The sequence below is a fragment of the Pteropus alecto genome, unplaced genomic scaffold (genome assembly GCF_000325575.1).
Source record: "Pteropus alecto unplaced genomic scaffold, ASM32557v1 scaffold45, whole genome shotgun sequence".
Taxonomy (NCBI): domain Eukaryota; kingdom Metazoa; phylum Chordata; class Mammalia; order Chiroptera; family Pteropodidae; genus Pteropus; species Pteropus alecto.
In genome coordinates this window covers 30,134,881-30,158,495 of record NW_006442491.1, presented here as the reverse complement: position 1 = coordinate 30,158,495, position 23,615 = coordinate 30,134,881, and the positions used below count along the sequence as shown (strand labels likewise).

Here is a 23,615-nt window from a genome sequence, read left to right as displayed (position 1 = left end):
CAAATTTCGGGAAGTCAGTGGTGGCAGCGTTTAGGCATCGGTGTGGTGGAGTGGGGGGCGGGGCGGGGGGCTCCCGCAGGGGACGTGCTGCATCGGGGGAGGCAGGCAGGATGCTGAACGTCCCTTTCTGTCGGTCTCCTTCCCAGACCATCCCCGGAGTGGCAAGTCCAGTGGCTGGAGCAGCGATGAGAAGCGAGGCTCATCGCGTTCTGAGCACAACGCCGGTACCAGTGCGAAGAGTCTCCTCCCGAAAGAGTCTCGGCTGGACACCTTCTGGGACTAGGGACAAGTTGCGACACAAGCCATCCACCCCTGGGAGGAAAAAAAAAACCGACCCCAGGAAAACAGGAAACCGCAAGGAAACGTGAGGCGGGAGAACCGCCCGCCGTCAGACTGGAGAATTACAAACGTTCGGACTCGGCCTTTGCACGGAAAGGCACCCACACTACACAGCACGTCCAGCATTAGCTTCGACTGAGGACCGTTCGACCCCCATGAAACTACGCGTTAGATGTAAATAATGTACAATTTGTGGATGTCATCGAACTTAGAGTACCCTCCCCTTTTTATATTTGTATTGACTTTAACTTATAAAAAAAAAAAAGAGAAAGAAAAGCAATTAAAAAAACCCCAACAACAAAAAGAATGTTTTGATGTTGGAGAGGGTTGGTCCATCAGCCCATCTGTCACACACGATGGTATGGGGACTGGGCCCGGGAACGGCTGCCACACGCAGGTCCTCATCCCGGGGTGCCCAGGGGAACACAAGCCGTTGTCATCTGGACATCTAGACACAGGACACTGGGAATTATCAGCTTCGACGACGTTATGGGTACGTCACATCGCACCGTTGTTGGCCCCTTTCAAATACTACGTTACTATGTTACCAGATGCAAGCTCTCTGGACCAGAAGGACACATGGAGAGGCTAGTTTATTTTATGTGATTTCAGTGGTGACTCTACTCATCAAAGGGAAAACGTGTAATGTTCTCGTTTACAGAAGAGAAGCAGCAACAAGCCCCGTTCCGCTCGATCGCAGGAAGAGACGAACGCAGGAAGCGTTCGGCGGCGTCAGCTCTGAAACAGGAAGCTTTGCTTCGCGATTCCCTTAAACACACTCACACACACCTGACGAGAGAGACTGTGCTTCTCGGAAGCAAGAACTCGGAGGCAAGACGCACGCAGAGGACTTTTGAGTCTGGGATGAAGCATGTCTGTAGTATTTATATGATGATGGAATTTTATGTTTTTATGTAAGCATGAAGCAAAGGCAGTGCGAGAGAAAAAGACACCCGCCATGCTGTCTGTTACACTACGTATGCTGTAGTAACATTTCGTGTAAAAGAAAAAGCATTGAACAAAGCAAAAGGTGATGTATGTATATGAGGAAATTAATTGTACGATATCATTCCAGTACATTTTGTTGTACATTTTAGTCTCGTTTACTTTCTCTTCATTGTTGATAAGAGGATGCGAACTGTACAGTTTCCAGCTAGTTACCCATATTAGAGAAGAAATAAAAAGAGTATTAGGAGAAAACAGAAGAGAACATTTGTGAATTGCAGTTGTCAAAAAAAAAAAAAAAATAGCCTAGCTGGCCTTATTTGTGAAGCATAATTGCTTTTAGCATATGGAAGTATTTTTTCACATTTTCTTTGTATAAAATTTGTATTAAACTTAAATATCTTTTTTGATGACGGTGTTTCTTTGTGACTGAGCCAGTAGACTCACACGGTATGCTCTTTTGGGTTCCTCCCTTCCCCCCAATTTTTTCAGATTCTTCGCCTTTTTTTAATTAAACTGTTTTTGGAAAAATGGCTTGGTCGTCCTCGAATTTGCAGTTTTCCATTTGGTCGGGATGGCCGTGTCAGGTTTGCTTGACCGAGGCCGTGAGAGGCACGTCTCCACAGGTGGTGGACGCATTACGGAGAAGGGCGCCCCCCGATAGGTGCTTTCCGGGGAAGTCCAGACCCTTGCAATTTTTTGACAGATGTGAAACAGAGGGGAGGTCCTGGGTCAGTCTTTAGAAAAACAGTGGGAGGGGAGCGAATTGTCCTTCCATGGCCAAGACGAAGGCCTGAGCTGATAGTCGAGTGGGCAACACGTGACTTGAGCGCTGCCCAGGCACACCCTGGTCATTTAACGTGTCACAGAAATGATCTTTTTCCAACCATTTAAAAAGTCTCAGTTCATGGGCTGTGCCAAAGCAGAGAATGAGCTGGCTTTGGCTCACAGGCCCTCTGCTGGACCGTGAAGGGGACGAAATGGGGACGGTGTAGAGCAGGACCAAGGGCGAAGGCGGCTGTGCTAGCTGGGACCATGTAGAGGCCTCTCTTAGGAGGGGACAGTTGACCAGAGACTTGAATGAAGAGCCGGCTGTGGGAAGATAAAGTGGGTGAGCGGCCCAGAAGTGACCAGCAAGTGCACAGGAGCCAGGGCGCGTGTGAGCTTGACATTCTTCACGAACAGCAGGAAGACTGGTGTGGCTTAGAGGAGCGGGCGGGGCAGGAAGGACAATGTCTGTTCCAGAGTCGGTGGTCTGAGGTGGTGTGAGGCTCTCACAGGGCGGGCGGGCTGTGGTTTTCCCCTTGATCCGCAAAAAGGGGTGTTGGCCACTCTGATGTGATCTCCCCCCGGCCATTTTGGAAACAGGTCCCAAACGTGACTAGCTCAAGGCCACAGAACGAGTGAAAGATTCTAACTGGACTCCTAGTTAACTACTCATTCCAGTAGATGGGGCATTCTTTGCCGTTTTTTAAGTTAAAAAAAGGTTATCTTCTATAGGGCACGTATGTGCACCTTCCCTGTATTTATCCTGGAGACCACAGAGTGGGGGGTAGACACAGCTCATTCTAGGGGAAGAAGGCGAGGCTGACGGGGGGAGCGTGGCCACTCCACTGTCGCCTTTCAGCTCCAACAAGCCAGGCCCTTTCTCGTCTGTGGGCCCTTGCACCTGCTGTTCCCTGGGCCTTGCACACCCTTCTGTGGTTGTCTTTCAGATGCCCCTCCGTAGTCACTCCCTGACTCCCACCCCTCATTATCCTCCGTCTCACTGCTGTGTCTCCAGGGCTTGGCTGGGCTGCTGCTGCTGCTGCTGATGTTGATGGAGGCCACACGACTCCTAGGTGATGGGCAGCGTTTAAACACAGGCAGCCTCAGCATTCCTCCCCTGAGGTAAACCTGGCACCACCACCACCGCCCCCGCCCCCGATTCCCTCCCTTCCTTTCCCAGGTGCAACTTCCCGTAGAAAAAAGGACAGCTCAGGAAGAAGCAGCTTACTTGGTGGTAGAGAAATGGTCTCTTTAATAAAGATGTTGAATTTTAACTTTTACTATATACAGACACACGTCTCAAATGTGGAAAGATTGAGAAGGCCCCTGTATTTGGTCCCTCCCCAGCCCCCCAGTTCCCTTCCCGTGCATCCTTCGGTTTGCATTTACAGACCAAGGCAGAGGACGGTTCCTCTCTCCCTCTTATACAGAAATGGCTGCATTTGATACACACTCTTCTGTCCTTTCTTCCTTAACCCGAAGCCTGGGGTGTTCCGTGTTGGTACGGGTCCAGCGCTGCTCCGTGCCTCTGCGGTGGGTGGGCCTGGAACGTGGAAGAGGAGACGGTGCCTGTCACAGCCCTCAGTTGGTCTCTGAACACGGGCAGGGCCAAAGTCATGAGCTGTGTGAGGGGGGCCCGTGCAACTCGTCTCAAGTGGCTGCACCTTTAGAGGGTCAATGAGTGGCCAGACAAGAGGGGAGGGACTTGGAAGTGTGGGGCGTTCTTCTTCTGACTTTAGTCTGGGTCGAGTGTTTTCCGATGCCCAATGTCTCTGAATCTATGAATGAGGAGAAGAGAGAAGGCACCACGGGGTTTGCCGTGGTCCTTGCTCCTTAGCAATGGCTAGGCAGGGGGCGGGACCAGGCCAAGCGGTCTGGGGATGACCGTGAATGCAGTCGGGCACTCTCGCCATCTAGTGGCATGTACACAGAACTGCAGTTCCAGAGGAGCTGGACCAACAAGACAGGGAAAAAGTGGGCCAAAGTCGTTCATTTGGGCAACTTATTGAGCACTCTGTATGAGCCGTTGCCCTGGGGACACAGCACTGAACAAAGCAGGTGCAGCCTCTGGCATTCTCAGTGGGAAGCAGTCAAATATGCATATAATACAATTTAGGTGGAAGAGACACGTTGAAGGTAAATACGCAGGTAAGGAGGGGAGGCAGATGGTGTGATTATGGACGGCCTCTCTGAGGAGCTGCCCTTTGAGCAGAAACCTGAAGAGGGTGGGGACACAGCCATGATGTCTAGGGCAGCGATTCTAAACTCTGGCTGAACATTAGAAGAAGCACCTGGGGAGATAGAAAACACACCAGCAATGCCCAGATGCCACTCCCTTCCCTGAATAATGACATCAGTCTCTCTGAGGTGAGGCTTGGGCATCTGTCTTTTTAAAGCTCCGCAGGTGACCCTAATGGGCAGCCAGAGCTGAGAGCCACTAGCCTTGTTGGGAGAACATCCCAAGACGAAGGAAGAGCAGTTGTAAAAGGCCCAAGGCAGGGACCTGGTGTCTTCCAGGAAGAGAAGGCAGGTCAGTGGGGCCAGAGCGGAGGCCTTTGGGTGGGGGTGGGGCTGATGAGATTAGAGAGGGAAAGTGGTCTGGGGCCACGTGGGAGGTGAGACAGGTGTATCTGGATTGGCTAAGCCTAGCGGGAGTATCTGGTTGACTGAGTCTAAGTAGGATCTGATATGTTTAATTCACTGAGCCTGGGTCCCATCTGGGTTCATCTGATTGGCTGGGTCCCGGTCGCATGCTTACATTCTAAGCACAAGCACAGCTGGAAAGGTGAGATTCAGTTGCTGCTGGAGCAGACTCCTAAGATGGGAAATTGCCAAACAGCATCCACTGCAGAACTATCCAAAGTTTCTGTCAGGTCAGTTGTAGGAAGCAGAATTCACCCAGTTAAAGTCGAAGAGTTTAGTAAGCCCAATGTGTACTGTCAATTTGGCTAGCTGGAAACACATTTCCCAGAATCCCTTTCCTCGACTGGTTCCAAGTTGGAACTGACCAAAAGAGCAACTTGCGTGAGATTTTTGAGGGTGCAAAAGCAGCCACAGCCTCTTCTCTTGCAAGGTTGTTGTGGCTCGCGGTGGTGGCTGACAACCCGCAGGCTCCGGTTGGTCCTTGCTGTCCTCTGCGCTGCATCCAGGTCTTCTTCCTGGTTCTTGGACGTCAGCACCTGGGCCACCCCTGGATGCGTGGCTGCAGTGGCAGTGGTTTTCCATTGAGTTCTCTGCCAGTGCCGCTCCGCAGACTCACTTGGGCGGCTGGTCTGCCTCACGGCTTCTCAGATTGCCCGGTCGGTGGCTCCACAGGCCCCTTTTCAGACCTTCTCTCCCCCAGCTCCTACCACCACTGCGTAAGGTCTAATTCCCATCACAAATTACTTACCCCAAACTCCTGGCCCAGATTTGCTTCCCTGAGTGGATCTGATTCATTCCAGGCAATTTACATACATTGCATCCTAATAACCTGCATTTTGGACAGCTGAGGACATCAGGCCCAGAGAGACCAAGAAAGCTGCCTGAGGTCACACAACTAGTTAGTGGCAGAAGCTGGACTTGAACCCGGTTTGATGACACACAGTGATGCCTGCTCCTAACTATTACTGTATCTTTGTCATTCTTGGAGATGCTTTTTTATAAAAGCCACTCATTCATTCGTTCATTCTTAATTAGGCACCCATTCTTAGCTGAGCAATTTCAGGTGCTAGGGACACAGCGGTAGATCAACAGACAGAGGTAGATATTAGGGTAGTGGTTAAAGCTGGGGATTTCAAACTCTGTTCCTAGGACCAGGCAAGGGAGAGACACCAGCAGAACAGGTTGGGAGGTAAAGTTGATGCAAATATGTTTTCTTTGTAAATTAAACTTGTTAGAATAGATTTGCGCATCGATTTTCACCTTGAAAGATGTAGGTCCCTTGGTTTAGTTTTTGTTTTTCTACTTTTGACAGGAAAAACATTTCTCTACTATGAAAAACTCAGCTGGCCTATGTGATTGATGCTAAATGGTAACTGATGCTTGACTTTGGTGTGTCAGGGGGACAACGGGGTGTGGTGGGGACTGTGGCACATGGCCACGCCTGGAGAGCACCTGCAGCAGCTAAATGGGGTTGTGCAAATGTAGGTCAAGTGTCATCAGATCGTCCACTTCTTTTAAAAAAAGACAAGTTGAAAATTTAGATTTTGAGTTAAATCTCTCATTTTAAATCTCTCGTTTGAAAACATAATGTGAAGAGCACATTAATAAAACTGATCTGTGGGCCAGATCTGGCCTGTGAGCTACCAGTTTGCAACCCTGGGCTGAAGAGCATTAATTTAAGAGTCGAAGATGCTGGGGTGGAGCCTAAGCTGTGCCATCTTTCAGCTGCGAGGTTTTAGGCAAGCCACAACGCCTCTCTGGGCCTTATAAAAACAATATTGTTTGCCAAGCCTTTTTCTAAACTAGTATTTTCCAAACAATGGGTTCTGAAACTGATCTAGTGGATTGTGATCTGTATCCTTTAAAAACAAAACAGAACAAGATGGAAAAAAGGATGCATCAGAGTAATATGGGTAGCCATTGCTGTGTGAAACACATTTAATTCTACACTCACATGACAGACATACACTTATGTGTATGTCTATGTTATACTGGGTGTGTCTATGTTATACTGGGTCTTGATGTAATATGCATTTCCTGTTGAGGAATGCAATCAAAAACAGTTTGAAAGCCACTGTTCTAAGTGTTGCTTATATCGGAATGCCCCCATGCTGTCGACAAATGTGTGAGGTTAATTCTATTGTCATCCCCATTTTACAACTGAAAAGCTGGGGTTCAGAGAGGTGATGTTCCCACAGGTAGTAAAAGGAAGAGCTGGGGTTTGACCCAACACCCACATCTTAACCACCACACTATCCTTCCTCTCCAGACAGGGCATGGGTGGTTGTGAGAATAAAATGAGCTAACGAAGGTCAAGGGCTTAGCCCAGTGCCTGGGACAGAGTAGGTGCTTAATAAATGTTAGAAGCAGGAGTTGTAATTACAGCGTTCATTCAACCACCCCGGGTTGCCTGTAGGACCCCAGGGTCCTGCGTCTCAGATATTCATGGAGTGGCGGGGAGAGGGGGCTGCAAGGACAAAGAGACGCCCCCCCCCCACCTGCAGCCAGAGCCCACCAAATACTCACTTTTTTGCCAAATACTTAATGATGGCATTTTAAAAAGCAGTATTTGGCCAGAGCCGGCTTATCAGCACCCTCAAATGAACTTCTGGATATAAAAATAAATCCCCCTAAATTTCAAACAATTTAAACTATTATTACAATTACATTATTAAAAATGAGAGCAGGCAACTTTTAAAATTGGGCAGAGCACAGGAACCCCACTTTCTGGCCCTGGGGTGCTGGGTTGCTCCCGGGGCCACTACAGTGTCCATTTGCCTCCTGGCATAGACCCTGCTCTCTGGTGGGATCCCCAGTGTGGATGAGGCAGGTCTGCGTATCACTGACGCCTGGGCCCCGTCTGAAGGAGATGCTTGTTGGAATCCTTTCAAGGGCAGCCCTGCATCATTTCCAGGCTTGACTTCAGGTGACACCTGTGGGCAGCCCGGGGCCGGCTGCGGGGTTGCACTGCCCTCTGGTGGTCACCAGGAGTATAGCTGCACCTGTGCTGAGCTGGTACCAGAGGGGCTGAAAGCCCTGTGGGAGGATGGATGGTCCAGCAGCGTTCTCAGCTCAGAGTCTCCTTTACCCAGAATGAGCTGCAGATCCATGCAGCAACCGGAGGCATCTCAGAAACACCAGGCGTGAATGAAGCCAGGCACAGAGGGTACGTCCTGTATGCGTCCATTCATGTGAATTGGATCAGCCCTAACCAGGTGACAGAACCCAGGCGATGGTGGAATGTGGGCAGAGGCTGGGAAGGACCACGAGGGGGCTCTTTTGGGGGCTTGCAAATGTCTTCCATCTTGATCTGGGTGGTGGTCACCCAAATGTAATCATAGGGAAATATACATCAAGATGCGTACTTGTGTTTTGGGCAGTAAACTGTGTGTAGATTATAAAGTAAAATTAGGAAATCCCCTTTAAGTTTATGAGGAATCCCACGACCGTTTGTTTTTGACTGGAACCCTGCCTCCATCCCTCCCCCTCCAAACCGTTCCCTTACAGCAGCCAGAGCGATTTTAAAAAATGTAAATCGATCATGCCACTCTCCTGCTTAAAACTCTCTGGTGTTTTCTCATTGGATTTAGACTAAAATCCAAACTCCAATAAAATCCCAAATCCAAGACCAAAAGGGTCCAACCAGATCTGGTCTTGACCTCTGACCCCTGGCCTGTGACCTGGCCTCGGGCCGCTGCGGCCCCCCTTCTTTCCCTGCATCTGGAAAGCCCCTTCTTGCTCACCTCGACACTGTGCTTCCCGTGCCTCTCCCTGGAATGCTTTCCCCAGCTCTTCTCGTCATCCTGGTCTGAGCTCCAGTGTCACCTCCTCCGAGGTGACCAGCCTGTCCACAGTGCCCCCAAAGCTGTTCCGGTTACCCTACCCTGCATCGCCCCAGTGCCTCTTTCCGGACGCAGCCAGCATCTGAGGTGGAAAGCAGCCTCCATCGCTGACAGAACGAAGACTTTTTTTTTTGGCTTAAGCCAGTTTGAACTGAGAAATTTCTGGAAAGACGAACACATTCAGAAGCCTCAAGGGTGGCAATAAAGTAGTGACACCCTACCCACTTCAAAATGTAAACGTGGTTTTATTTAATGCCTTTTATCTGTCACAAAGTACCGCCTCCTCCCCAGGGTCCCTCTCCCTAGAAAACAAGATGGCAGCATAAGGCACGTGCACTGTCCACAATGTGTCAGGTTAGGTCTTTAACAGCAAAAATGAGCAAAAATGAGCTCTTCCCGAAGGCCCCGAATTGCCTCCCCCACTAACTGTTCAGAGATGATTGTCCCATCGAAGTACAACATGGAGCAGAATGCTTAAGTTAGAACTGTGCACCACCCCACATGCCAGCTTAAAAAACCAAACCAAACCGACGACTAAGAAAACCAACAACACAGGTACGAGAGCATAACACCAGAGTAATGAGATTAGTCCATAAATTAAAAAGAAAAAATAAAACGAGCCTGCCCCCTCCTCAGAACCAGCCCTCCCCCAAATCAGCGATTCCTTGCTTTTGTTCTATGAGTCTTGTAGAAAAGTCTGGACTCCAAGCCAGCCCTTTTCCCCAAAGTTAAATACTCCAGAGCCACGGCTGGGTACTCTGCTTCTCAGGACCCGCGTTTGGGCTGAAAGGACAGCTTCTGAGATGGTCACTGGACATGTCCTCTTGGCGGTAGGGACCCTGCCCAGCGTCCGGCGTCTGGCGGGCGGCGGGAGGGCGAGGGGCCTGGGCGAGTGGATGCGCCTGGGATGGCAGGTGGCGATGCGTGGGTTCTGCTATAGATACTCCAGCTCCAGGGCGTGCCTCAGCGCCTCCAGGTCAGCGTGGCAGGATATCCGCCAGAAAGGCATGTTGTGCTGGAACACAGAACACCACCCACACGGTCACGTCCCCGCCCTGCACCCCTGGCAGCCCCCTGCAGCCCCCCAGATGCCGCACCCATATCAGAGCCTCAGGAGGTGTCAACTCCAGTCAGCAGAGCCTGGGGGCATGTTCCAAACTGGGAGGCACGTGATGTCGTGGGCAACCTCCCCCGCCCCGCCCTGCCCCGTGGCTGGTGCCCACCAGTTTCCATCCCCTCTCTACCTGCTCTGATTGGCTCGTCTTGGGCTGCTCAGTGTGTCCACCACCTGGCCCTCTCCCCTCCCTGGGACCAGTGTGGACCTAAATCACGCAGTGAGAAAGCTATGCCTTTTTAAACATCTGTTCCCAATCCTGCTACTTTAAGAAGCAAGTCTCAGCTTGGTGCTGGTGTGTCTTTAACCGCTCCCCAACATTTGTTAATCTCCATTCGAACAGATAGGGCTGATCCCGGAGAGCGCTGGGCAGCCATAGTGAACTTCTAGAATGGCAGTTTGTTTTCTTTCTGTTTTTATCTTTTCCTTTTCTTTACAGCAGGTGACGCTCGCTCTGTGTTAGTCATGGGATCAAGTTTTCGGTTCTAAATAGAAGTGAGCTGATTGAAAGGAACACAGTATGGAGATAACAGTGTAGGCAGTATGCAGATACAACAGAAGTTGTCACTTGTGTGGAGAGAGGAATCTGGGGACGATTTCTACAGCATGACGGTGAGAAGGAGAGCGCCCTGCCCCAAGCTGTGCTCTACTGTTATTAGCTGGGTGACCTCAGGCAATTTGCTCTGCTGCTTGATGGTAAAATGTGGACAAGATTTGCTGCGTAGGATTGTCGTGGCTCCTCACGGTGCCGGGCAGCACACGTACTAAGTGCTTGATAAGTAGTAGCTGCTGTACGATTGTCGACGGGCACAAGGACATATACGTATAAATGTAAGACAAAGTCACGAAGGATGCAGGGCAACTACGCATGACGGGGGGACGTTTAGGGGGCTTCGGTAGTTTAGAAATAAATAAGACTACGTCATGGAGACAGAAAATTCATTCAGGTTGGCGTAAATACAATGTCGTGGGAGCCGAAAAAAGGAAGCAGCCTCCTTTTTGGGTGGCAGAGAATGGGGCGGGGCTAGGGCAGGTGTCCCAGGGGAGGCGGTGTGCGGGAGCTGAGTCCTGCAGGATGAATGAGGGTTTCGTGGCTGGCGGGTGGTAGAAGAACAACCCCAGGCAGGGCGTCCCTGGGTGAGCCAAGGACACGCAAGGACGCAGAGGGTCGGGCGACGAGAACACAGCCACGTGAAGTGGTGTGTGTGCGTGTGCGCGTGTGCGTGTGTGCGCGTGTGTGCATGTGTGTGTGCGTGCGTGTGCGCGCGCGTGTGTGTATGTGCGTGCGCGTGTGCGTGTGGGGTCAGGGGTGGCGAAAGCCTGGTTGACTCAAGTTCCTGTCGTGCCCGATGCAGGGTTTGGATGTCATCGTGTAAGCCTGCGTAGAACATACACGATGTTTTAAACGGTAATCTTTTAAAGCAACCGTTATTGAGTCAGACACCACGCTAGGTGCTCTGTTTATTACCTCACTGAACCACCAAAACAAACAAAAACCCCAGAATCGAAAAAACAAAACTAAACACATAAACATTTTTTTCAAGCGAGAGAGGAGAGAGAGAACAGAAAGTCGACCTACGCGAAGCGGAATGCGGGGCAGGCCGGGAATGGCTGTGACACAGTCATTGCCACCGAGGGCCTATGACGGGCCATGCGCTGTGTCAACACTTCACATGCCTTACCCCATGTAACCCCCAGGAACCCTCTGAGAGAAGCGCTCTATTTATTTTTCACAGATGAGTCAGAGAGGTCATGTCTGGCTCCAGAGAAGATCACTGACTGCACTTTTATCAGTGGAAAATTTAACCATTGGCTAAAGTCGCTGCTTGCCCAATGGCCATCCTCCCTTCTCCTTGCTTCCGGAACCTTGAATTGGGCGATGCTGTGTGTGCCTAGACGTAGCAGATGAGTTGCGACTGTCTAAGTGAGCTGTGACAACCCAAGCCCCGTTTGCCACGGATTTGTCCTGTATCCTTCCTAACTGGTGACCTGTTGAAGCCAATGAGGAAGTTGGCTAAGGGCTTCTGGAAAAGGTTTTCCTTCATGATTAGAGAGAAGCACCTGAGGTGAAAGTCCTCCTTCATTTCCCTTCCTATTTGGATGCTGTCGTGTTGGAATGTGATACCTGGAGCTGTGGCAGCCGTTTTGAGATCAAACCAGAAAATAAAAAGCCAAAGGTGGTTAGACAGGTAAAGCAAAATGACGGAAAGGGAGGCCCACTGAAACATCTTAGGTACACCTACTTCTAACGTTAGATGCGCAAGTGTTAAGTCATCGTTACGGAGGTTTTCTGCTACCTGCCGCTAAAAGATTCCGAGCCTCCTCAAGACAGTCACTGGCCTTCAGTTACTGAGTGGAGAGATGGTGCTCGAGCATCATGTGGCTGCCCAGAGTTCTCGTGGTAATTCTGCAGCCTGTGAGGTTCTGTGCCCACAGGGCAGGAAGTATAAAGGAGTCCCTTTGCTTCCTGGAGTACCTCAAACCCTTTCCTGCCTCTGGCGGCTCTGCACTTATTACCCTACGCTTTCTGGCATTGTTCGCCTTCACCCTCACTCAGGGTAGGCAGCATAACAGTCCCCCAAAGACATCCACGTCCTAGTCCCTGAGACCTGAGTATACGACCTTACATGGTGAAAGAGGTTTTGCAGATGTTATTAAATGAAGGATCTTGAGGTGGGGAGGTTATCTAGAGGGCAGGGATTTTGTCTGACTGTCCCTTGCTGTGTCCCAAACAGGGCCTTCTGCACAGGTGGCGCACACTCATGGGGCTCTCTGGAGTCAAAGCTAATAAATCCACAGACGAGAAATAAACAAGATAATTTCATCTCATGGTAAGTGCTATGGAGGAAAGAGGATGGGGGGAGGTAGAAGGCAGCTGGAGAGAGGGCTTCTGCTCTTATAGCTGGGCGGGTCATTAGCCCAGGCTCTGGGGAGGGGGTGACATTTTAGCGGGCCTCCCAGGAGGCAGAGCCATGCAACAGGGGGGGAGGCGGTCGAGGCAGAAGGCGAAGACCATGAGTAGGGTTTGAACTTGAAACGTCATGTTCGCTGCTGCAGCGCACGGCTCCTGGCACACAGCAGGTGCTCAGGAAATATTTTGGAAGGAATGGAAAGAGGAGTGGAGGATGAGGGAAGGTGAGTTTCTCAAGCAGAGTCCTCAACAAACATCTTTTTTCCTCTCTCTGTTTTTGCAGACTCTAAACTGCTAGAACCAGCCTTTGCATTGGGAACGTTCTCTTGTGCTCAAGGAAAGCAGAATACTACCCATCATGGGCCACAGACGCCATCTCTCTGAGGCCTTCCAGTTGGCCCGGCTCTCCCGACCCTCTTCTCACCCGGCCAAGCTTTTCCTTCTCCGCGAAGATGGATTCTGGTCGCTGCCTGGCCAATCCTGTCCCCCTTTAAAAAGTGCAATTCGTTTTTCTGGGAGGAAATGAGCAAAGGTGGAAGAGAATGCCCCAGCAGCCTCCATCCCAGGCCTGATGGCTACAGAGTGCAGGTGGGTTGATCACGTGCGGAGAGGTGGAGACAAACGACCCACTAAAATGGAGATATCAACAACACTGTCAGCCGAAACAGTCACAGCCCCTTCTCCCGTCGCCATATTTCACGCTGCTCAGGTGTCTGGCGGCCTGGGCTAATGACTCCCATCCATCGGGCAGGGCTAGCTGCTGGCGCACAGCGTTTCTCACTAATGGGCTGGGCGGCTGCTTCAGATGCCGGCAGAAGTTTTTAGGGGAGCTCGGTGTATGGGGGGCTGCCTTAGTGTTCTTTGGTGGACTCCACTCTCATCTGACCAACTCAGGGGTGTGGACTGACTGTGTTTTAAACTCCGAAGTCCACCCCCTTCCTGCCAGGCGTTTGGGGGCAAAATACGTTATCAGTTTGCACGTAGCAGCGGTGAGACCCTCGGTAAATTATTTAACCTCTCTGAGTCTCTAATCCATCCTCTAGAAAATGAAGTGGAATGACACCCATTTGGCAGAAGGGTTTTGGGGATTAAATACAACGATGACGTCAGTATCCGACAGTAGTGGTTAGGGCATGAGGTTAGCTCGGGCTTCCCTCGGTACCCGTCACGGCCAGTGTGACAGTCTCTGCCAGCTGCCCCCCAACATCTGTCCTCCCTTTCCTTCAGAAGCTCCCATCTTTTTTAGCTGGGCACATGGTGGCTGAGAGCAAAGGCGACATCTCCCAGCTACCTTTGCAGCAAGGCGTGATCATGTGGCTCAAATCCGGCCAATGGAACTTGAGCAGCAGAGACGTCCACCTATTGGCTGTGCCCTTAAAGGGAAGAGGTGTCTTCTCCCTTCCCCTTCCTGGCAGCTGGAGTGTGGGCGTGGGGTGGTGGGGCTTTGTGGAAAGAGCAGTACTGGGCCTGGCAGAGCAACAGGGTGGAAGCGGCCTGGGTCCTTGGTGCTGTTTTGGCAGCTTGTGGGTGTTTTACACGAGAGATGAAACCTCTATTGTTTAAACCGCTGTCTGCTTTCCCTGGCGACCCAAACCCCATCGCACAGAACCTGGGCGGCACTGGGCCGGCTGTGACCCGCTGACCCAGCCCTTACCGGAGCCCACCCATTTGTGCCCTCAGCAACAGCTTCTCCCACGGGCTTTGAGTAAACAAGAGATTTGGGTGGGTTTCCATGTTATGCGTGAATCAGCATTCACATTTTCTTTCTCTGCTGGCTCCACAGGAGAGAGAACCCCCTCTGCCTCTTCCCGCAGCCCCCAGCCCGGGGGAGTAAGAGTACAACAGAGCTTTGGGCTCTGCCCAGTTCCCCTGTGCGTTGCGTCCTATGTGCACACTCTCGGCAGCCAGTGACAGATGAGGAAAGGCAGCTCAGAGAGATGGCGTCACCTGCTGGAGGCCACACAGCGGAAAGTGGCAGAGCGGGGGTTTAGGACAAAATGTGCTCCCCTGGTCACATGTTTCTGTGGGAGCAGGGCTGGCAGCAGGGTGAGGCGAGGGAGGTGCCGAGGACACAGAGTTTAAGGAGGCAGTTCCCTGCGGTCCCCCTCCTCCTGGCCCTAGACCAGCAGTTCTCAAAGGAGAAGAAGTCTGCCCCCTGGAGGTCACTGTGGTAATTTCCAGATGCGTGGTTTTTGACTGTCACGATGATTTGGGGGCATTGCACGTGTGGGCAGGTGTCCTGCCTCATCCCACACACCTTAGACCCGAACAATTTTCGAATGTGCTGTCAGATATTCAAGTAAGTACAAACCCCGATCTGAATACCCTGAACCTGGACTCTTAACTCCACTTTACATGTCACATGCGGACATGTGCACGCTTTTGCCGAAACCTGAATTTTCCAGGGATGCAACTACCGGGTAAACCGAGGGAAACCTGTGTTTTATCAGAACTTTCCCCGAGCTGCTTAGCAGTTTGGAGAAACTGGGTTACGGCCGCAGCACCTCACCTGGCTCACGAACGGTCGAGGCTGCTCACCTGAGTCCGTCTGCGTTCGCTGGGTCACAACCACAGCAACAGCAGTTCGGGTGCAGGTATTAGAATTCTGCGCCAAACATCAACATGTCGAAGCCCACGTTCTTCTGCGTGTAAATGACTTTTTCTGATAGTACCATGGATTCCGATCTTTCGGACAACGTGGTGATAAATAGTCCAAATGAAACAATAGTGTTTCATTCCAGGACAATAAAGGGGTCATTTTAAAACATTTGCTCCTTCTCCAACTGGGGAGAAGGAAGCAACTGCTCATAGATGTCCCTGCCATTCTCCAGGTGAGAAACAGGGCAGGTACAGGCGCCCGGGGCCACGGGCCTAAGCCGTCCTCCAATCCACCTCTGATGGAAGCAAAGCTTGGTTTGAGCGCTGTCATGTGCTCAGGGCACAGTTGGGGCTGTATCTGAACTTGAAGGGGGAAGAAGGCTCCGGACGCCCCTGGGCCCAGCAGGGGCTTTAGCCAGTAACGTCGGACCTGAGCTCTCGCCCTGGAGCGGCGCTTCACGTGACGATCCATGTGATTCGTGCTGCCGTTTTGGCCACATCCCTGTGTGTCACCTCTGTTACTATCATTTACTTAATGTTTTTTTTTACTCTAAATCAATTTATTTTTAAAGTTAAAAAAATATGCTTTAAGGAGAAGTGCTCAGAGTAAAGCTGAAGTCTGCCCGAGGGCCCGGCTACCTCCTTGGCCTTGCCTCCCAAAGGGCTGAAGGCCGGAGCTCCCCGCCACTCCCCGCCAGCTCTGGGGCCACGCTGGCTCCCTGCAGGATGCTCCGGCCTTCAGACTTTGACCTTCTTGGTTTCTTTCTCCGACTGCCCTCCTTCTGATATCAGCTGGGCTCCCTCTCCCTTCTCCCCCGTCTTTGCTCAGATGTCACCTCTCAGCGAGGCGTGTGTGACTATTACCTACACTCGCATCTTGCCCCACCCACCGAGTCCCCTCTGTTCCCATTCTCGGCTTTTTTCTCCCCAAAGCTCTGCTCGCCACCTGACATGCATGTTACACTTAGGTGTTTATTGCCTGTCCCAGGCTGGGAGCTGAGTAAAGGGTGAGAGCTCTCTCTGTTCTGCTCACTGTGGGATCCCCAGTGCCTGCAACAGTGGCAGGCACACAGTAGGTACTCAAGCCACCAATCACACCGGTAAAGCTCATGACGAGAGGGGGCAACATCCTGAAGAAAGAGTAAGGACAGCCGGGGGAGGGAGTCACAGGCCGGGGGAGGGAGTCACAGGCTGGCCAAGCCAGCGGGAAGGTTAGAGTGGGAGCTGGTCAGGAAACGGCCCAGCAGGTGTTGCTGAAGCTGTGGCCTGAAGGATGAGCCGGGGAAAGGGGAGGAGCCTTCCAGGGGATGGAACAGTATATGCGAAGCCTTCTGAGCTCCCCTCTCCCGAGCCCCATGCTCAGGAGCCTCGCGCCCTTCCCTCTTCTTGTGGGTTTCATCTGCTGAGACCCTCAGCGTTTCTGCATTTCCTTGGAATTTGCTGCTGGGAAGGGGGAAACCAGGTCCCCCCAATTAAGCTCTGTGACATTAACAATGCACTTCCCAGGCCTCTGGGCGGGGGGGTGGCAGGCTCTCTGGGATGCTGTTGACAGGTCCAGACCCACGACTCTGGCAGCTGTTTCTTTTCCAGGAACAGAGCTGCGGCCACCAGAACCCCCGGCCCTCTCCTCGTGGGCCTGAGCTCGCAAATGCAGGACTTCTTTTTCATTAGCTTAATGCTGTCTTTATTAACTGGGAAGGGTTCCTGGAACATCTGATCGGGGAGTATTAAATAAAACACACACACGTGCACCAGCCCTCCCACTGGCCTGCCCTGACACAGGTCTCTGGGCTCCCAGAGCACTTGTCCCAGAAACAATCCAGGGCGACCAGGGGTGGCAGCCAAACGCATGGAGGGGGATTTGCAAAAGGAAATTGCTCAGGATGCTTCTGTGATGTGCAAATGGGAATGGACCTGCGAGCAAAGGGCCTGGGGAGACGCGACCCAGACAGCCACGGGAGGTGGGGGCATCTGTGTACAGAGCCCTTGAAAACCGCGAGGTGACTCAGGAGAGGAGGAAAAGCAGCCTGAGAGATGGAAGAAGTACCTTTTTCGCTCCCTGTTCCTCTTCGACCCCGTCCCCGATGACGATGTAGACGGCTTTCCGGCCGAATCTCTGCATTATCCTCTCGAAGCAGCTCTCCTTCCCTGCACACGCAGAAGGAAGGAAAGAAAAGCAGCTCGGTGAGGACCAGGAGCATGGTGAAGGATGACCGCTAACTGAGCGTCTGCTGTGTGCAGCCTTCCTAAGGGGCAGGTATTAATCATTTCACCCTCCAGCAAATATTTGAGATGTGCCCTGTAATCATCCCCATGTGACAGATGACAATACAGAGGCGCAGAGAATTTAAGGGGCCTGTCCAGGGTGACACAGCAAAAGAGGCAGCAGTGCAGGGGTTTGAAGCAGGCTCTGGAGTCTATGCAGCTGTCTGGGGCAGGAGTGACGGACCCATTTTACAGATGGGGTTCTGAGTGGTGAAGTGATTTGCCCAGGATCCCAGAGTTAAGAAGCAGAGGCGCCGGTGGTGCTCACAGGTCCATCTCTTGACAACCACCTCTTCATATTCTCCCAGTGTCTGAGCAGCAGCATAAATCCAGACTCACTGGATTCAGATCTTAGTTCCTCCTGATCATGGCAGCAAGTTTAGTAACCATAACAATAACGGAAAGAGCAATAATAACAATAATAATCGTTGTCACTCTACATAGGCTCTCTGCTAAGCTCTTCACCTACATCGAGATTTCTCCGCCTGGGTGTTACTGCCATGTTGGGCCGGATGATTCTTTGCTGTGGGCGCTGCTCTGAGCCTGCAGGATGTTTAGCACATCCCTGGTCTCTACCCACTAGATGCCAGTAACACCTCTTCCAGTTGTGAAAATGAAAAACCTCTCCAGATGTTCCCAAATGTCCCCTAGGATGACAAACTGTACCGCCCCCGCATGTTGGGAACCACTGACTCACATTTTTCATTTAACTAGCACAGCAATCTTTATGAAATTGGAATCAACATAATCCCTGTTTAAGAGGTAAAGAAACTGAGGTTTCTGTGCTCACGGTCACTCAGCTATGGACTACATTTCCCAGCTTCCCTTGCAACTAGTTGCGGCCACAGATTAAGATGGGCCAAAGGGAGGTGAGCAGACTGCAGTGCATCCCTTCTGAGTCTTTGTTTTAAAATACTGGATGCGCATTACAGCTTCATCTTTCCCTCCTTCCCACAAGCTGGACGCCGATGTTGCAGGACCCTGACTTGACTACTTACATGAGAATAAAACCATAGGGGATGGTGGAATAATAAAACGGGAAGGACCTGGGTTCCTGGGTGAGTATGAGGGCAGGATCACCCCACCAGCCTGGATCGCTCACCTCTGGTCTGTTGACATGCGAGAGAGAAATAAGCTTTGACTCTGATGTAAGCATTTGGGGTGTGTTTGTTAGAGCAGCTTTGCAGGTATCCACACCAATACACGCACTTCGGAAAGCTGAGGTCCTAACCCATTTCTCTAGAAGCAGAAGTTCAAGCACGTGGGTTGTGAGGGTTGCTTTGGGGATGTGAGTCACGAACGTGGACAAGTTCTTGAACTTCCCTAGTACCGTTTCCCATAAACTTTCCATTCCCCGGATGGACCGCTAACCTCACCCTCCCACCCCGCATCACCGAGGTCTGGGTTCCCCCTACCTGTCTTGGTTGCACTGTAGATATTCTCAATAGGAAACACGGAGCCCAGCCCATACAGCAGGACTTTGGCCAGGGCAGGAATTAGTTGAGTGGTGGTGACCAGCACATTGACACAGTTTGGCCTGAGGACAAAAGAGACCGTGGATTAGAACTTCAAGGGACCACTAGGCCACGCTTCCTCACCCTGGAGCATGAGCCTGGAGCCTGTGAGAATTCTGATGGGGTTTGGAGGCCGTGGCTAAGTCATCTTCAGGTGAGGGTAGGGCCCAAGGAATCTTCAGCTGTTTTTCTCTTTTAAGCCTGAAGCTGCCTGACATGTTGAAATGTCATATAAGTGTAATACTTATTTAAAAAGCAAATGTTTGTTGCAAGGGCTACACCCTTAAACAGTGGCAGGGGCCTATCCATAATGTAAATGAGTGATATGAAACAAGTGTAGGACAATAGGGAGAGGTGGGGCCTGGGGTAAACTAGTGGGGCCATGCCAGTTCTGAGAGTTTGAGAGAACCCAGAGACCTGGAGCTAAGGATTAACTTTTCCAGTCTTCGGGACAAAGTGTGTATCCATCCAACAAGACACACCGGTAGCACAGATGCAGCTCTTGAGCTGCCATATTTTAACCATTCGTATGTAGGGGCACCAGATTTTTCTGATGCTAGTGCAGGGGAGTAATTTGTTTTCTGGCCCAGATATCTCATTTAAGAGCAAAAGGCACTTTATTGGGAAGGCCTTGAATGAAACTGGACCCTCCTTAACTCACTGGATTCCCACCAAATGACTACATTCCTGTAGATTGTAAATAGGTTTTCAGAGGACCATGCTGTGACTGGCAGGTGGACAGGACAAGATGGACCCACGTACAAAGGTCTTTAGCTCTGCTGGGCCCTGATATCTCACAGCAGCTATCTGCTGTGGCACAAGGTGTCCACGGTGCCTTGCGTACCTCAGCTTTACCAAATGTCTGGAAAGTGTGCAAGTGAGAATTTCGACAGTCCTATCCCCCAAGTGTGGGAATGGAGGAGGCACCACCCTTGAATGGGAAAGAGCTCAGTGGCATGAGGGAAGACGAGGGCCCCCGCGTACCGGGAATTGATGAGGTTTAGTGCCTTCAGGGAGTGGGTCAGCCAGAGGTCGGTCAGAGCTTCCAGCTCAGCTCTGAGCTGTAGCCAGGTCTCTCTTTTGGGAGCGCCTATCAAGCCTACGGACACAGAAAATAAAGATGGGGAAGGTGTCATTTCAGAAAGGGTCGAGAGAGGGTGGGGATAGGGAAAGGGAGTCTAGCTACCATACCTTGAGGTTTCAAATCAGATGCTATGCAAGGTCAACTTCAATCCAGTGATCTTAATCTCACTTTGGGACTGATTGATTGATCGATCAATACATCCACTGACTGATCCGTTCATCCACTCATCATCCACCCATCCATCCTTCCATCATCCATCCATCCACCCATCCAACCATCCATCCACCCATCATCCATCCACCCATTCATCATCCATCCACCCATTCATCATCCATCCAAAAAAATTCAGAAGTGCCTTCTGCATGGTCAATATTCTAATAGGCACTGAATAGACAGAGATAAACAAAACATGCCAATTATAGCACTTACACTGTTACAATGGAGATAAAAATTAATAAAAAGCAATAAAGAGTAACATTTCTTGAGTGCTTACTGTATGTAGGGCCCTGTGCTTTTAACATGACTTATTTAACTTCATTCCCACAGTGACCTTAGAGTTTTCTTTCTTTTTTTAACATTGAGGTAAAATTGACATGTGATATTAGGTTAGTCGGGTAAGGAAACTGAGGCTTTGTGAGGCTTTGTGACTTGCTCGCAGTAGAGAGGAAGTTATGGAGACAGGTTTGGCGCCGAGGCAGCGAACCTCCAGAGCCCACGCTATGATGTTTCTAAACCCGACCGTCATTCTCCAGGCCGTCAGGGCCCTTAAGATAAGGTTTGGACTCGATACCCATGACCCTGCCCCTACTTAGTTGCCAGTATCATCTCTTGACATGGCCCTGATGTCCTTCCATTCCAGCCCTAGTGGCCTCCTCTTTATTCCTTGTCCCCTTTTCGCCTGGCTAAATTCTTCACACTCATAAATGTCATTTATTCTGAAGGTCTATCCTGGTCAGTTCCTTTTATTTTACACTCTCTCAACGTACGATATGTCTTCATAGCACTTCTTACAACTATAATTTAAAATGTATCTGTGTAATTATGTGTTTGATGTCTGCCTTGGTCACGAGACTGTTTGCTCTTCGGCGGCAGGGACCAAGGTGGTCTTGTTCACTACCAAAGCCTCAGCCCGCGTAGCAGGGGCTGGCGTATGGCTGGCGCTGGATCGGTGTTTGCCGAAGGAAGAACGGGTTCACTGGGACGAAGTGCTATGTCGTGCCCGTGCTACTTGGACGTCATCTTTCCCGCACAGAAGACCCGAGCTGTCCCAACCCCTGCCCGTGGCCTGCGAGGCCCCGCACCATCTGGACTCCGCCAGCTCTCTCGTCCCATCCCTTACTTTGTGCCCCTCACTCCAGCCACGCTGGCCTTCTTTATCCTCCAGAAAAGCATCAAACTCCTCTGTTCTTGGGGCTTTTCATTTCCTCTTTGTGGTAGACCCTGCTAGGGGCCTTCCACTATCCATGTTTCTCTTTAGTAATTAATAAAAATAAAAGTATAAAATAAACCTTCTCAGTAATAAGGCCCCTGAGTGTTGGCTGAGTACATACATGGCTGCCGGGCTGAAAGGCTACATTCCTCAGGCTCCGTCTTGGCCGTCCCCAGGCTGGTTCTGTGAGGCAGAAACAGCTGGGGAAGGTGCGGGGAGGAGGGAGCAGAGGCTGCAAGGGGGAGAGGAAGGAGTTTGGCTGCCACTGGCATCCTGCCAGCTGTGAGCTCCCTGCCTGTTGACACATCGGGTAATTTCCCCTCAGTTTATGGGAAGGAAAACAGCCTGACAGAAGCCCTGGGCATTTCCTGGGGCTTAACGTGGGTGAGGAGCAGATGACAGCCATTGGCTGACTCTATTCCTGTCTCCCCTACCCCAAGCACACCTGCTCCCCACCTTTCTCCATGGAAGGGTGGGTGAGCAAGCAGAGTTGACCCCGAAGCTCTCTGCTCCACTCCTGCGGTCCACAGAGTGGGATATGAGAGGCCATGGAGGTGGTAGAGCGGCCAGTCTGGGACTCCACCGTCCTCTGCTGCCCGGCTGAGTGATGCTGGGCAGGTTACTTAACCTCTCTGACCTCGTTTCCACCTTCACACACCATGGGCGATAAAAGCACTTACCGTACAGGCATGTTTTAAAGAGCAAACAAGCTATTAGATGAAAAGCCCTTAAAACAGAGTCTGGCATAGAGTAAGCACTCAGTAAACATTAGCTATTGCCAGGGCTGCATTAGGACCGCAGCCACACGCACGATTGAAAACCTGTCCTGATGGGCTGTCAGGGAAAGCAGGAGACACAGCAGAGCCTGCAAGACTTCCCAGAAAACTGAAAGTAACTGGTGATAACGGCTGCCATTTACTGAGCGCCTGCTTATACGAGGCGTGGAGATAGGCCTTGTGCATGCATTAACAAGAAACCTCACCACGATCCAGGCAAGTATCTCGTAGACCTAGAAACTGTGGCTCACACGGCTTATGTATCTTGCTAAAAGTCACATAGCTAGAAAGTGGCAGCCCTGGGACTGGAAGTGGATTCCATCCAGTTCGAGACCCTAAATTCTACTCTTCCTGGGGGTCAGGGGAGGGAGCCCTCGAAGCTTTTGGGGCCAAAGTGGATATGGCAGATACTATTAGCTGCTTACTCAAACCTTTTCCCTTTACGGGCCAGTAGCTGGTTTCACATACTGGGACCATCAAAACACCCCGAAATGCCTCCCATCAAGAACTAATGGCCTGGAGAAACAGCGATCTAGGGTCTGGCTGCTGCTGAGCCAACCCTGTCTCCAGCCCCTTCCAGATTTCTGGTTCGGTGCCAGAAAACAACGCCCTCCTGCTACCGACACTGGTGGCTGTCACCTCGGCTGCATATCAGAATCACCCAGGGAGCTCCATGTACTGACACCCAGGCCACAGAAAGACCAAGAAAATCAGATCAGAGATTCCTGAGCGGGCACCAATATGAGCCAAGTTTGAGAACCAGTGGCTTTTAGTGCTTCTTCAACTTCACTGTTTCCCCCGATTCCCTGGGGGTCTTGGCATCTACCAGGCACCGAGGTGATGCTCAGGCAGCTGGTCCGCGGACCACAGTCTGAGCAGCGAGGGCTGAAGCGTCTGGTCCCCAGACTCGAGCAAGCATCAGAATCACCCGGATGGGTGTTCGAACACAGATGGCCGGGCCACCCCAGCGCTTCAGACTCGATAGGTCCGAGGTGGAGCTAGAGAACCTACATTTCTAACAGGTCTCCAGGTGATGCTGATGCTGCTGGTCTGAAGACCACACCTGGAGAACCCCTGGTTGTGATTTAGACATGGGAGGGCCCACCCCATGCGCACTCCCCACTGGTGGGTCGTGTAGCATTTCGTAAGGTGCTCTATCAATTCTTCAGCTTCCTACCCCCAAAGTGATGAAATACTAGTGTCCTCTTCCAGAGAATGTCCTGAGGATGTCACCGCGTGAGCTGGTATCACCAACCCTCTCAGAACAGTGCCCGGCATGGAGCAGGTGCGACTTAAGCGACCGCGTCCATCCCTGAGGAATGTCCCTTGGTCCAGGCAGCAGCCTGAGCTCGGCCAGCCCCGTGGCCACCGTGGACGACCCTCTCCT

The 23,615-nt window shown here is 51.4% G+C and overlaps 2 protein-coding genes across 23 annotated transcripts in view; one reads left to right on the top strand and one right to left on the bottom strand.

Annotated features, from left to right (window-relative positions):
• Positions 1–1,818, top strand: part of ZMYND8 (zinc finger MYND-type containing 8) — a 106,040-nt gene extending 104,222 nt beyond the window's left edge. For all 22 annotated transcript variants that reach the window (XM_025039911.1, XM_025039912.1, XM_015596994.2 and 19 more), the window contains one exon: positions 147–1,818. In XM_025039911.1, coding sequence (XP_024895679.1) covers positions 147–368 — 222 coding nt within the window. In that variant the 3' untranslated portion in view covers positions 369–1,818. The remainder of the gene's footprint in view (positions 1–146) is intronic.
• Positions 1,819–8,762: 6,944 nt separating this feature from the next.
• Positions 8,763–23,615, bottom strand: part of EYA2 (EYA transcriptional coactivator and phosphatase 2) — a 144,530-nt gene continuing 129,677 nt past the window's right edge. Inside the window, exons 10-15 of the mRNA XM_025039735.1 lie at positions 21,909–21,969; positions 21,574–21,652; positions 19,924–20,038; positions 18,841–18,962; positions 17,208–17,308; positions 8,763–9,552 (exon numbers count right to left, since the gene is read on the bottom strand). Of these exons, the coding sequence (XP_024895503.1) occupies positions 9,472–9,552; positions 17,208–17,308; positions 18,841–18,962; positions 19,924–20,038; positions 21,574–21,652; positions 21,909–21,969 (559 nt within the window). The 3' untranslated portion in view covers positions 8,763–9,471. The remainder of the gene's footprint in view (positions 9,553–17,207; positions 17,309–18,840; positions 18,963–19,923; positions 20,039–21,573; positions 21,653–21,908; positions 21,970–23,615) is intronic.